The 14,823-nt window shown below is 35.2% G+C and overlaps 1 protein-coding gene across 1 annotated transcript in view; it reads right to left on the bottom strand.

The window, feature by feature from the left end:
- Positions 1 to 1,327: 1,327 nt before the first annotated feature.
- Positions 1,328 to 14,823, bottom strand: part of APPBP2 (amyloid beta precursor protein binding protein 2) — a 51,846-nt gene continuing 38,350 nt past the window's right edge. Inside the window, exons 7-13 of the mRNA XM_010990461.3 lie at positions 13,946 to 14,013; positions 13,759 to 13,864; positions 12,945 to 13,069; positions 10,282 to 10,367; positions 8,501 to 8,691; positions 7,365 to 7,530; positions 1,328 to 6,320 (exon numbers count right to left, since the gene is read on the bottom strand). Coding sequence (XP_010988763.1) covers positions 6,067 to 6,320; positions 7,365 to 7,530; positions 8,501 to 8,691; positions 10,282 to 10,367; positions 12,945 to 13,069; positions 13,759 to 13,864; positions 13,946 to 14,013 — 996 coding nt within the window. The 3' untranslated portion in view covers positions 1,328 to 6,066. The remainder of the gene's footprint in view (positions 6,321 to 7,364; positions 7,531 to 8,500; positions 8,692 to 10,281; positions 10,368 to 12,944; positions 13,070 to 13,758; positions 13,865 to 13,945; positions 14,014 to 14,823) is intronic.

Here is a 14,823-nt window from a genome sequence, read left to right as displayed (position 1 = left end):
GTCAGAATTTCCTTTCCGTTTCTGGCAAAATAATATTTTACTGTTATGTCTATACACTACATTTTGTTTATCCATTCATCCATCGATGGACATTTGGGTTGCTTCCACCTCTTGGCTGTTGTGAATAATGCTGCTATGAACATGGGTGTACAAATATCTGTTCAAGATCCTGCCTTCAATGACTTTGGATGTGCACCCAGAAGAGGAATTGCTGGATCACATGGTAGTACTATTTTTAATTTTTTGAGGAAACATCTTAGCTTTCCATAGCAGATACACCATCTTACATTCCCACTAATAATACACAACGGTTGCAATTTCTCTATTTTTTGATAATAGCCATCCTACTGAGTGTAAGTTTGCCTTGAATTTTCAAATTATAGAAAGTGAGTGTGGTTTACTACTACCTGTTACAGAGTAAACATCTCAAATTTTTTAAACGCACAAATCAGCGAAGTTTATAAGCTAGAAATAGTCTTAATTCTGTAAGTTACATGATAATGGCTTTAACAAAGCTTTATATAAAATGCTGCATTAAGTATCAAGAAGTGGCAACTCAGGTTTTAAGGGAAGGCTTCCCTTGTCCTTTGAGCTTGACAGATGAATAAGACTTTAAGCAGGAAATGGTGTTCCTTACAAAACAGGAAATGGCACGTTCAAAGTCATAGAGATGTAAAAGGAAAGATTTTTAAATTCAGTACCACCAAAGGTGGTAGGTGATGGAGTGCTGACCATTCCAAGCAAGGGTGGGATTTTGTCTAAATGTTTTCTTTTTAATCTTTTAAAATTTGGTTTCATTTCCTGTAACTAACTGTTCTAAATGCTTAAGATTCATGCTGTTTTCATGGTGAATTTTTTTTAAAGAACTAGTTTGACCCCACCGTTCACATGAGGAAATGAAACACAAAGAGGCTTACGATGACACATCTCAAATTCCCTGCTGTTCAAAGGCAGGGCTGGAACTGTAACCAAGACCGAGTTTTCTCCACTGCTGCCAGCAGAACTTCACCAGGTCTCATCACCCATTTTCAGTCTTTTAGAGTTAGGAGAGCAGGGAAAAGAATGGCATCATTACTTTTGGAAAGACTAAAAAATTCCCCACATTAATATAGTGCTTATTTTTTCCGTAGAACTTTCAAGAGCACCATCTCCAGATGCTGTTCCCATGTGTCTCCCCTGCCACACAACTCACTTTTCTTGAGCAGGAGCACTTTCGTTCTAGTGTCTCTTGCAGTGTTCTCTAATAAAAACAGTCTGCAATGTTTAAATAATCCCAAGTCCCAACCAACAGTGATCACAACTAAATTGGAAACAGATACGCTATGAATGCAGGAACACTATATTTATTAAGTCAATAATTCATTTTTAGCAATACAAGTACAGAATATATCACAATGCTGGTTACAAACATACTTAGTATGGTTTAATGGTTACAAACAATGGTGGGCACTACAAGTTTGTGGTAAGGATGATATGAAAGGTCATTCTGACACAATGAAGAATTAGTTGTCTTAAAAAAAATCTATCAATGACCTTAGATATTTCTATAGAAATTACTGTGGCACTATCAGTGGGGATTTTCACATAAAGAAATGGTTAATGATTTGCTTTTGTTTCATTAAGAGTTTTTTACTTTGAGTCTATTAAACTAAAATCCCCTGTTGCTTAATAAAGTATAAAAATAGTACTGACCTGGTAATATTTAATAAAACATCGCATTCATTCACATCAGAAAAGTAGAACTAAGTTTAAAATTTTTTTAGTTACCATGGCAACACATCTTCCCGTAAAAGCAATCTATAGAAATGAATGATGTTACACAAATGGTACCTGCAAAGTTATTTAGTGATCCAACACTTAACTTGTGCACCACAACCAAGTTTTCTAGATATCTATATATAGCATATATTTTTAATCTTAAATTTTACTTTTGAAAAAAAAAAATGTGCACTTCAACAGACTCACTAAGGCCACTCATGCTATAGATGCCTAGGACTGCAATTAAAGAAGGGCATTATTTAATAAATCCTAAAGCACACTCCTTCAGATCACCAACAGGGTAAAACCAGTTTTCTGCCTAAAACATTCCTGAGATTTGTGGACAATGCAAATACTAGTGTTCAAGCTGGACATTAATGCAAATGTCAGATTAAAAAGAATCTCCTAGCAAGAGCTGAGGTCCTCCAAAGCCAAGAGGTGAAATATATGTTAATTCTTACAGCAAAAATAAAACTCCTAATGAAGTTTTTACTTATAAGTTATTTTTCCAGTAGTAACTTTGCCATCCAGAAAAAGAACAGTTTGGAAGCAGCAAGGCTACAAATTCAGCAGGAAAAAAAAAAAAAAAAAACCAAGCTGAGTGGCAGTTAACAACACAGGTATCCCCCGCTTTCGGAAAGTTCACTTTATGCCACTTTGCTTTTACGGAAGATCTACCTTAGCACCTGTTTTCGCTAACCAGATGAAATCCAAAGAGGATGTTTGCTTTTATGGAAAAAGATGAAAAGCAAAACTAGTGTTCAACCTTTGTTTTGCAGACAGCTGTGAGAGAGGCAGCCACACCTGGAGCAGCAGGGGTGGCACCGCCATGCTCGGACTACAGTCAGCATCTCAGCGACAGCCCTCCAGAGGCTTATTAGCTAGGCAAGCATCTGTGCTTCACCTCGATTTATTTTGTGCATCTGTATGTAGCAAGATATGTCCATAGGAAACTGCCTCTTTGCTGTCCACCCGTTTCGGCTTAGAGACGTTTCATAGGAACGCTCTAATTTTAGCTAGCGGGGGAAGCCTGTAACTGCTACTTAGCAAACCATTGTTTCACCTGTAAAGCGTGGCCAAAAGCTTCACTCGTGTTCTAGGCACGTGTTCCCCGTTCAGCATTCAGTCTGCACGGAAAGGAGCAGCCAAATGGCACGCTCACACAACTGCAGCCTCTGGACCTTGTCACAGTGAACTCTTCCCAAACAGGCTAAGAACAAAGATCTCTGTCAAATCTTTTATTTTCACAACTGAAAGCACACCTGCATGGGGGTTACTCCAAAGCAATAGTGAGTTCATTTTTCACAAAAGAGGACAGAGCTTTGATGGTAATAAGGGTCCAAATGCTTTGGGCAAAGTCAGCTTTTGGGAACCCATAAAAATTATGGTCTAAAACACTCAACTGGCTCTATTAAACCGGATGCAGGAGTGACCGACCCCCTGTGTGGCATATGGGTGTTACAGGGCTCCCGGATGCACCCAACTTGAGTAGCACCAAATTTTAGGAAAAAGACTGGGTAAGAGAAAAAAAAAAATGAAAGTCAGTAAAGGATGAGACCAAAGGTCCCTTACTTATTAACATTACTTTGCTGAACTAGAAAAACCTTTAAGTTGGTCTCGGCTTCCTTACACACATCCCCATCATATATGAAAAATTCATTCAAGCAATTGGTTATTGAGGTAAATTTTATTCTTTTCTTCGAGATTTTTTTTCTAACCTCATAAATTACGATATTCACGTCTCCAATTTATCCTAAACATCCCTATTAAAAGGATAAATTCCACACTTAAAATTATCAGTGTATTATTCTTCATTAGAACCAGAAACAAAAGCATATTAAATTAGGTCACTAACAGAAAAGGCAATCTCTTTTCTAAACCTAGAGTGTTTATATTAAATCAAAGAAAACAATGTTAAAGTAGTGGTAATAAGGGGAAACTATTAACAGTGACTTTTTTTAAAGAAAAACTGGCTGCCACTGAACCCTGTGATCCTAGGCTTCTAAATATCATGTCGCTTTATCATTGAATGTGAGCTAAGTTGAGTTCAAACTGAATGAGAGAAGATGAGGCCTTAAGTCATTTGCTTGATTTTATCCTAGAAAATGTTACATGTGCACAAAACCAAAAAATATAAATTAAAAAAAAAAAAACTTCATATGGAAACATAAGTTTCAAAATATTTATTGAAAAACAATTTACCATGACATTCCTATACCACAAACATACCACAGGACTCTAAATAACCAACAAAAGCATACAAAGCCTATCCTTAAAATATCTTTGGAGGTATTAAATATATAAGCCCATGAGGATAGAGCTGAGTAACTTAAAAATGTTAGTCCTTGGTCACACAGACTATTTGGTAACTAAGAGAAAGGTGCCTCTTGGCATTAGATTGCAATTAACTGGGAGGGGGAGGTGTAGGAGTGCCAATGTACTCTTTTCAAAATTAAAAATAATTCAATTTGAGGAATAAACTCAGGTTTCAAAATCACACAGCTATAATCTTAGGGTCTAGGCTTGCTTCATCTCTTTAGGTACCTCCCCTAGTCAATCCCCTCCTGGGGACTTAAAAAAATACTGGCTCATAACTAACAAGATGGCAAGTAACAGTTTTAAACAAGGTTATATTTGGGAAGTTCAAAAAAGTGTTTAAGATCAAATTTATCTGAAATCTCCAACTACTTTTTTTGTGTTCAATGTGGCAGACAGATTAGATTCTTCCCCACCTCCCACCCCAATGTGCCTGTTAAAAGAAAACCAAAATTCAGCACACATCCACTCATCCACAGACCACTCCAAGCATTAGCCAGGAGCAACATCTCTAACAGCCAAGTCATGAGCCCCTGAAAATAGGGGGTAAAACCCTGATTCTTAACTATAGAGGCACCAAATAAGCCCCTATAATAAGAACTGAGGTAATAGCAAAAGACCTTTCTTGTTTCTTGGATTGCTACACATCACAACTTCTCAAATTTGAGTATTACCTCAACATTAAATAACCTGACTGGCTTAAAAAAAAAAAATCAAAACTCAATAAACAAAGATAGGTTAGTGAAACATATCATTAGGGGAGTCTTTCCATCTGACTCCTGAATTTCAAATAAAATGACCTAGTTGGACTATTATTTACCACAAACATGAAGGATTTCTAAGAAGGCTTGCTTATTTTTGGGCATTCATTTTTCCATTAATCCCCATAAGCCATACAGTAACCTAAAATTCCCATCTGGACATGAGCTATTTCATGACTTTTACCCAATACACGTGCTAACTGCAATGATTATTAGGGTAACATTTAAAATGAAGGGGATGGCTGCAGCAGATCTTTATAGACTTGCTTATGACATTGCCATCTGTGTACCTTGACTAAAGATATGCCACTGAAACTGCCAAATTTCCCTAGTTTGGTGTCTATTACATGAATATAATCTTTGCATTATCACTTTTCATTACACATCTAAGTGAAATCATTCTACTGATAAAAAGTATAAGCAGGGGCTAAAATAATAATCTAAAGCCTCTGGTCCAAATAACCCCTTTCTACATTAGGCTGGTCCTTTTCAGATCCTCCTGGTCCTGTTAGCAAACACTATCAGAGCATCTTGCATTTTTGTACCCCCCAAAAACACAACAAAACCAAAACAATCAAAGAGTTAAAATTGCTGGTTTATCAGCTTTTGTGTTACTTACAGATCAACACTGGTCCAGTTCAGAAGAGTCTGACAGTCCTTCCCTTGAACTAGAGCTCTGGAGTGGCTGTGTCCACCCCTCTGGGTAAGGCAGCCAAACCTACGTCAGGATGTCCCTCTTCTATTAGTACTTGTGTTAACTTTGCTATACTGCATAGAAAGATTTTCCCCATAAAATTTCTTTACAATACAGTATTGAATACCTCCACAAGGAAGAATTACATGTTAAAAAGTTGTTAAAATCATCCTTACATAATAAGAATGCAACTCTTTTAAACTCTTAAATAGTTTTATTTAGGGGTTCTTTTTTTCTTTCAGGCTTTCTGCAAAATGAATTATTTTTTTAAAAAGAAAAAAAATTTTCCTGTTGTTTATTCTACTAGGTTGAAAATATGGGCCAGACTACTTATACATGCGGTACATGCTGAATATAACTGAATATATGCTTATTCCTACGGACACTCTGCAAGGTAGGGATCACCCACATAGGGTCAATGGACTGGACCAGTGTTTCAATGCAAATGCCAGCCGCAAAAAACAACATGGTTTTGATTTCACAGTATGAATTCCCTGGAATCTGGGAAAAGGTAAATTAGTTAACTGAGGTCCTCCCTCAGCAGCTGGGTCCCTCAACATTCTGAGAAATCAGGAAGGACTGTACCACTTCCTCAGTGGACTGGGGGCTGGTGTTGACGTCTTCAAGAGCATCGGTTACTGAATACTGCCGATCTCGCAACCGGTTCCAGTTAGACAGAACATTGTGATACTCAAACACTTTCTCGTAATTTCCAATGGAGTTGTAAAGTTTAATGAGACCTCGGTAATCATATTCTAGTCCACTGTAGCCTTCACCAAAAAGTTTCTTCCCTGAAAGTAACCAAAAAAACAAAAGAAAGAAAGCTTAAATAACAAAATAACAAGTGGTTATTGAACAACGCAAGTTCAATTCTTTAAAATAGGGTGGCTTGGTTTTTTTCGCTTAAAAGGAACAGATTCAATTCTCATATCAGCATTCCCAACACAGTCCTACCCATAAACTATCTCCAGGACTTAAAAAAAAGTTTCTCTTGTTTAAAGCAGTTGAATAGAACAAAATTAAAAAACACTCATTAGAATAAAATTATAAAATAGCATATTCTGAAGGGACCGATTTAAACAGATCTAAAGAATGGCAGTCTGATTATATTAAAATTTAAGAACGTCTGTTTTTTTGAAAGGCATTAAGAAACAAGGGGTAGAGTGAGAGTTATCTACAATACATTTAACCAACAAAGGGCTTGTTACAGCCAAAGTGGATAAAGAATCTCTATACGCCAATAAGAAAATGACAGACAACTCAATATAAAAATGGGCAAGAATTTTAACAGGCACATCACTACATGATGACTACAGTATCTTATTTTGTAATAGGCCTGAACTGGAAACGATCCAACGTTCCACGTATCCATGAACAGTAGAATGGATAAATAATCATATACTAATCCAATACAGTATTATATGGCACTGGAAATTAACAGGCAACAGTGACATGAAACAACACAGATGTATTTCACAATTCGTGTTCACCAGAAGAATCTAGACATACAAAAATACACACTGTATGATTTCATTTATATCAAGTTCAAAAACAGGTATACTTAATCTATGTTAAAATCAGGAGAAGGGAGGGGATGGGTAAAAAAACTACTTTTGCCTCTACCTGACACATTACTGTCATACGTTTTACTAGTGGCTTCAACAACAATAAATAATCTTTAGCAAAATGCTCCAGGTGATTTTTCAGTGGTTCCTGAATATCCTTAGCAGCTCTGAACTCATTTAATTCTTAATAATAATAATGATAATAACACTTCTCTTATACAACATGTAAGAATGCTGATCTCTAATCAAGAAAATTTTAAAATAACATACCAATTGCTATAGATCGCAAATAAAGTTTCTCAGCATTTTCAAACTGATTCATGTCATAATTATATAAAGAAGCCAGGTGTCCCACTGAAAGGGCGACTTCATAATCTTCTTGACCAAGGAGTTGCTCTTTAATCTGAATTGCCTTGATGTGCATTTCTTCAGCTTCCTGAAAAATAATTAAGCCGAATTAACCATTAGATTAAACATTTAGATTAAACCTTATGTTAGTAATTCTTACTCAATAAGTAAGGTTCTTCTAAATGCCAAAGGCATCATGTGGATGGCATAAGGCAATCAGATCAGGGAACACACTATACTACTCCAAAAGCTGCCCGTGGGAAGCATTTCTGTTTGGGGAAGCTATGCACGTAAGCTGATGATAGTAACCGAGTCCTATGGCAAATTGACAAGAGAAAATTTGTCCTGGTAAAAAAAATTGTTAAAAGAACTTAACATCAAAACATTCCAAAAAGAAAATTACTTCTTTCGGTTAACATGTTCCAAATTTTAACAGAACCTTGTTAAGAAAGTCTATACTACAGTATGTTACTTTACATAGAAGTACATTTTTATTTTTTAGAGTTTTGACAAATTTTCTTCCAACAAAGTCAGGTTAATTGAGGGACATGTAAACTGATTTTCAAGTAAAAATGAATGTCTTAAAGACAGCAACTCTCATCCTTTCCTTATTGTGACCCTAAAATGGATTTATAACCCAAAATTCTAAAAGGGAAGTAAATTCAGTAAATTTTTATCACTACAAATAATACTTGCAGTATCTTCTTACATTTCTTGCATACCTACTACGCGTCCATGCATTCTGCTAAGTGCTGTACTTAATCTACTAGCTAAGACCTATGTTTTAAGTTTAACTATAACTGTTTTAGTCTTTATGGTTTGATGTAGTTCTTATTTTTATATGGTCTTTATTTCTGAATTTTATTTATATTTTGACTACATTGTTATACACTAGCTATTTTCTCAAGTTTGATGTGAAATAATGTAGGAGTGTAGTAGCGTATACTTTATTACTTAAGATTACTAATGATGCATTATTTAAGATTTATTATTTAAGGTTGCACTTTATTACCTAAGATTATTTAGAGAAAGAAAAATACAGTAAAATATGCTTCTACCTTAAATTTTCTCATTGATTGATAAAGTCTTCCAAGGTTTCCATAGTGTTTTGCAGTCTGTACATTAAATTCACCAAAAGCTTTTTTAGCTAGCTGGAGTGAAGACAGGTGCAAATCATGAGCTTCTTGTAGTAGCCTCTGTTCAGTTTCTTTATTATGACAGTCAATTGCAATCTCCTCTAAAATAAGTGCTGAATAAGAAAGCAATAAAATTAATGCACTTTTAAACCATCTATCAAGGCTAACAGAACATAAGATTTAAAATTAAATTCTACAAATGTTTGTTGCATACATTTATATGCGGTTACGGTTTAGAACTGGTAAAAGTATTCCATTTTAATGAAAGAATACTTTAGGGGTCATTCTATTTTGCATTGTACAATGTATTTCAAATTTAAGAAAAACAATGGTATACATCAAAATATTTTGCAGAATTATTTTCTATTTTATCAGGCCTGTTATACTTTGCTGATATGACTTAGTGTTTTAAGCAAGTGGAAGGAAGATAAGAACAAAAAGGCACATTTTTTAGTTGTGAAACTGGGTCAAGGAGTACCTAAGCACTGACGAAAATTTTGAAACCACATTTTGTAGAATATAACCTTTAACCAAAAACAACTAAAGGAACTGGTTTCCTCCTACTCACTTGACCAACCAAATCAGGCAAGAAGACAGCTCAATTTCAAAGTCTCATTCAAGACTTTCAAATTCCATTTAAAGTCTTAAAAAATATATATATATTTTTACCAGGTCATTTTGTTTCTACAAAAACTATCCATGTACACAAAAGTAAAAGAGATTTAGTTCACTGTAGCATTTTTAAAAATAATATAAAGGTCCAATAAGACAGGTGAGGTTAAAAACATTAGAAAAAAGGATACATACATACATGTATTGAAATGGGAAAATGTTTATAACACAGCAAATGAACAAGTAGATTATAGAACTAAAAAAAACTTATTCACTCAAAAAAAAAATTATTCACTCATTTCATTATTTGAAGAGAAAAGAGTCTAAAAAAATATGTACCAAACTGTTGATACTGGATTGATGAGATTTCAGGTGACTTATTTTTTTCTCTTTTCTATCTAACTTTTAATTTTGGGTGACTTTAAAAATGCAAACCTAGAGCGGGGAAAAACCTAGTTCCTAATTAAGGTAAAAGTTATCCACAGAATTACCACATGGGTGACCCAATCGTGTTGGCAAAATAAATGCTTTAAATAAAAGGGCTTTGGCAGTGATTTGCAGAAAAGATAAAACACAAAAAGAAGAAAGTGGTATGTGGTAAGAGCCTTGCAACACTAAGGGTAACCTGATACGAAACTGAGTTTCACGATCCTGCATTATAAAGCTGATGGTATCTTTAGTTTGCTATCCATTTCACCGCACAGTACAGTAATCATTTGTGATTCTTCCACTCCCCCACAAAAGAAAGGAATGAATGACTAAATGAGGAAAGAAAGAAAGGGAGAAAGAAAGAGGCAAAAGAAAGGTATTCTGGTTTATTAACAATGTTACATGAGAGAAGCAAACAAATTCTTAAGTAGAGCTGTAGGTAAGTACTTTAAATCAGTGAATTGGCTATTTTAGTAATACACAGATATAGTCTAATCCTGAGGAAATAAACAAATACCTCTATTTTATACCATATATCATCAAATGAAAAATATCACAGACTAGACATTATTACAACTGACAGCTGAAGAAATCTGAAAAAAATATATATGTATGCATGTGTGTGAATATATATATATGGGAGACTAGATTACAAAGGGTACCTTTCACCCTCTTTGAAGAAGCCAAAAGAAGATGATCTTCAGGTAGGATGTGGGTAATGATACCAATAGCTCTTTCTGCATGAAATCTGCAATACAGATATATATATTCTAGCATTTCTTTTCAGTTATAAATGATTTAAATATTTTTAAAAATCACAATTTATAATATAACATGATAGAATTTCCAAAACTATCTGTGGTCAAGGACTAGTTTTTTGTTTGTTTTAAATTCTAAATCTTTTGTGGTCTAAACTTTTAACATCCAGTGGATCCCCATCTCCCCCAGAATCATCTATGAGGGTGTTATTATAGCCTACAAGGCTCAATACGATCTTTCACTAGGCTACCTCTCTGACCTCATCTCCTACCATTCCCAGAAATAAACCCCTCTTTCCCTTCCAGCCACAAAGGCCTAGCAGTTTCCTGACCACATAAAGCATGTCCTCTCCTAGGACTCTCGCACTTGCTTTACTGTCTCTGGAATGCTCTTCCCCTGAATGTCCACATGGCTCACTCCTCACTGAAGTCTTTCCAGACCAGCCTATATAAAAGATCTTAAAATATATTCCATCACTCTCTAAACTCGTAGCTTCCTTTATTCTTCTTTATACTGCTTTCTCACCTGACATGTTTGGTTGTTTATGGCCCATCTTGCCAAAGAAAAGAGGTAAGCTGTTTGTCTATTTTATCTGCCAGTTCCTTTCAAACAACTCCACACCTTCTATCCTCCTCTCTCAGGTAATCATTAATTTTCTCAGATCTGTCTTCCAGTTCACTAATTGTCTCTTTAGTTGTGCCTAATCTGCTGTTTAACTTGTTTATTGATTTTTTTTTTTTGGCAGGGGGAGGTAATTAAGTTTGTTTGTTTATTTTTAGAGGAGGTACTGGGGACTGAACCCAGGACCTTGCGCATGCTGAGCATGCGCTCTACCACTGAGCTATACCCTCCCCCCTTGAGTTCTAATATCAATGACTATTTTCTAATTCTAGCTATATTTTGCTTTTGGTAACAGTGCTTAAGATATGATTCACAGCACACAATTCAGCCATTTAAATTGTATGAGCAGTGGTTTTTGGTGTATTTTAGTTATGCACCCTTCACAATTAATTTCAGAATATTTTGATTCCCCCAAAGAGCCCCTGTAGCCATCAGCACTCACTTCATTTCCTCCAACTCCCCCAGCCCTGTCTCCACAGGTTTGCCTATTTTGGATATTTCATATAAATGAAACTATACAATGCAGCCCCTTGGGACTGGCTTCTTTCACTTAGCACACTGTTTTAGACGTTCATCCACGCTGTATGTAGCATGTGTCAGTTGTTTTATTTTTAAACTGACTTTTTTCTTTATTTTCCCTCCAAAATATTACCTTCCTTTATATTAAGGTCAGCAAATTTTTTCTGTAAGGAGACAGACAGTAAATACTTCAGATTATTTGGGCCACACTCTGCCCCAACTACTCAACTCTGCTGCTAGTAGCATGAAAGCAACCACAGACAATACACAAGCGAGTGAGCGCTGTGTTCCAATAAACCTTTATTTTGCTTATAGACCATAGTCTGCCAACGCATTTTATATCTTTAATTGTTTAAGAATAGTTAATCTATAGTAGCAACCAAAAAGCTCTGTTAACTTGTATTTTTAGGGTTCTAATCTTGTTCATTATGTCTGCTGACTCACTCATCGAAGAAATGTTTCCTTACTCATGTAAAAACATTTTATGGTGAGTTCATTATAGGTAAAGCTAGATTTATAGGAAGCCTGTGTGGTTTGGAATGAAGGTTAATTCTTTCCAAGAGTTTTGCATTTTCTCCTGAAGAGCATCCCAGGAGAATGAGCAGTTCCAAAGTGCTTGTTAATGTTTTTCTCAGTTTGGCAGTTCTTGCATGCATGATGCCCAAACCCGAGAGTGGTAGAAGTCTGCAGCTACACATTCCCCTGTGAGGTTCCTTTTTTGTTCAACTGAAAGCCCAACTCGAGATGGACAAATTTCCATGTCACCTCTCTTGCTAGTAGGCAGTTTTTTCCCCCTCTAGTCTACCCTTTCCCTGACGGTGCAGCCTTGATCTTGGCTTTATGTGAGGGTTTCAGTTCTACATCACAGCTTCCTATGGGCTAAATGCCTTGTCCCTTAAACCCAGGACTGCTGTTCAACCAAGGTTACAGAAACTTCTAAGCTTTCCCATCACCCCAGAACAGTTACACCACAGCTCATGAATACTCTTTTGGACTTTGGTCCATTATTGTCCCTTGGGGATTTCCTCACCACTACAAGCTCAGTTATACATTTAAAAAGATGATTGTTAAATTTTTTCAGTATTTCTGCATGTTTTGAGCAAGAAGCTTTTAGGTTAAGTCTGCCATTTAGCCAGACACTACTGTATTATTCAAGAAAAAATTACTGAAGTAGACAGTTAAAAAATAAGTCATATTCTTTATGAAGGTATATGACTCTCAATATTAAACCACATACGATCTAAATGAGTGGTTTACAAATTGGTATGATTTTTAAATGACTTCAAGAGCATTTTAGGCATCTTATTAAAGCTCTAGGAGGGCAAATTTAATCCACAAGGTACATTAAATACTATTGTATTAGGAAAAACAAAACAAAACAAAACAAAACAACAGCAACAGCACTGGAAAGGAAAGTGGAACTTACAGTGCATTGTCAAACTTCCCAGAGCTATACTGGTGAACGTAAGAAGAATAGGCCAAGTCTTCGTGAGCTGTTGCTACGTGGATATTTTTGCCACCAAACACTGACTGCCGAATGTCAAGCGCTGCCTGAAAGAGTAATGAAAATAACTGATGATACTATAAATCCTTAGAAAACATGACCTAGTTAAGCTAAGCATCCCAGAAAGTTATATATATATTCTATATACTCAATCCCGTTGGTTTCAAAGAAAAGTCCTGCTGTATTTAAATCACAACAGAATATAAAAGTCACTTATAAGGCCCAATTTGAATCTGACTTGAAAAGTAATGGCTTAGTAATAAAAATCATTCACATGTGTTGGGAAATATATCAGTGTTTTTCTCTGTGTCCTTCTTCAGAAGTGAACTATAAAGTCAAGGATACCTTGTTATTGCCAGAGCAATGGCGTAACACATCATTTACCTGAGAATGAGTAAGACCAGACCTAAAATATTGCTATTAACCCTCCTTGCTATTGCAAAGGCAGCTATAATGATTTGTGCTAAATCAACAACAAAGACAAGCCATCATCTGGGTAAATGAAAACTGCTCTTAAACATTAACCAACAATTGAAAAACTTTTTTCCTGGATGATTTTCTTTAATTCCTATAACATTAACTTTTAAGCCATCTAGGCAATATTTAGTAAAATAATGATGAAATAATGAGGAAGGTCTCAGAAAGAGTTATTTTTAGAGAGTGGTTTATGCACCACAAATACAGGGTCACCAAGTCAATTTAGGTTGAAAGAAAAAAAGTGTAACTATTAACATACCTGATAAATTGCAACAGACTGACAGATATTATCTACATTGAGTAAGTAGAACCCATAATCTAGCAGTGTATCAGAATATTTTGGGTGTTTGGATCCAAAATGATCCCTACGAAAAAGATACAAAACTATTAGGATATAAAGTAGAGAGAGACAATTTGAAATGGTATTTTTAATAACAACCACCTACCGTGCCAAATACACTGCATGCTTAATTAACTGTTCTGCCTTCTTAAATTCACGTTTTACAACACATGCCTAAGGACAAAGTGAAAAACTGTTAAATAACTCAGTCAATTAGCATGCTAAAACTAGTTTATATGCTCAAACTATAATGATCAAAAAGGAAAAAAAGTATCTTCAAATAATACACAGAATGGTTCTGTTTGTAATTTCTTTCCTTCCAAGTATTTGAAAATTTCATTATAAACATATCTGTCTGTACATATCCTGGGAAATTATAAAACTTAAAATTTGACAGTCATGCCCAAGAAAAAACCTGTCAATAACAAAGTTATCTTGGGGGGAGAGTACAGCTCAGTGGTAGAGCGCACGCTTGGCATGCACAATGTCCTGGGTACAATTCCTGGTACCTCCATGAAAAAAAAAAGACAAACACAGTTATCTTACAAAGCTGGTATGCCCCCATCTTCCATATTATTAAAATAAATCAGTTGGAGAGGGGGTCATCATATTATTTTGTAAGGTATTTATTAATATCCCAGGTCTAGAGTGGCTTATAACTGTTTTGTAGTTTTCCATCTAATAATTTTTAAATGCACAGAATTTCAAGTTTTACTATTACTTCTTAAAATACTTTGATTCAGGAGAGAGCCAGTAGTCTTTAAACTCTAAATATCATTTTCATATAGAAATATAAATCTTATACATATATTAAACTGTCTTTATATTAAGTGTATAATCACTGGTTTAAATCAATTAAAAACATATTAATATCTCTTCTAGATCTGATGATAACCTGAATACATATGCTATTTACTTGCTCTAAAATGACTTACTTGAAAAGTACATCTCAATGCTTTAAAGCCTCAGGGTACCAAAGCAGCA

Source organism: Camelus dromedarius, chromosome 16 (assembly GCF_036321535.1).
Source record: "Camelus dromedarius isolate mCamDro1 chromosome 16, mCamDro1.pat, whole genome shotgun sequence".
NCBI classification, from domain to species: Eukaryota; Metazoa; Chordata; class Mammalia; order Artiodactyla; family Camelidae; genus Camelus; species Camelus dromedarius.
The sequence above is the reverse complement of the archived record's forward strand: the minus strand, read 5'-3'. Positions and strand labels throughout refer to the sequence as shown.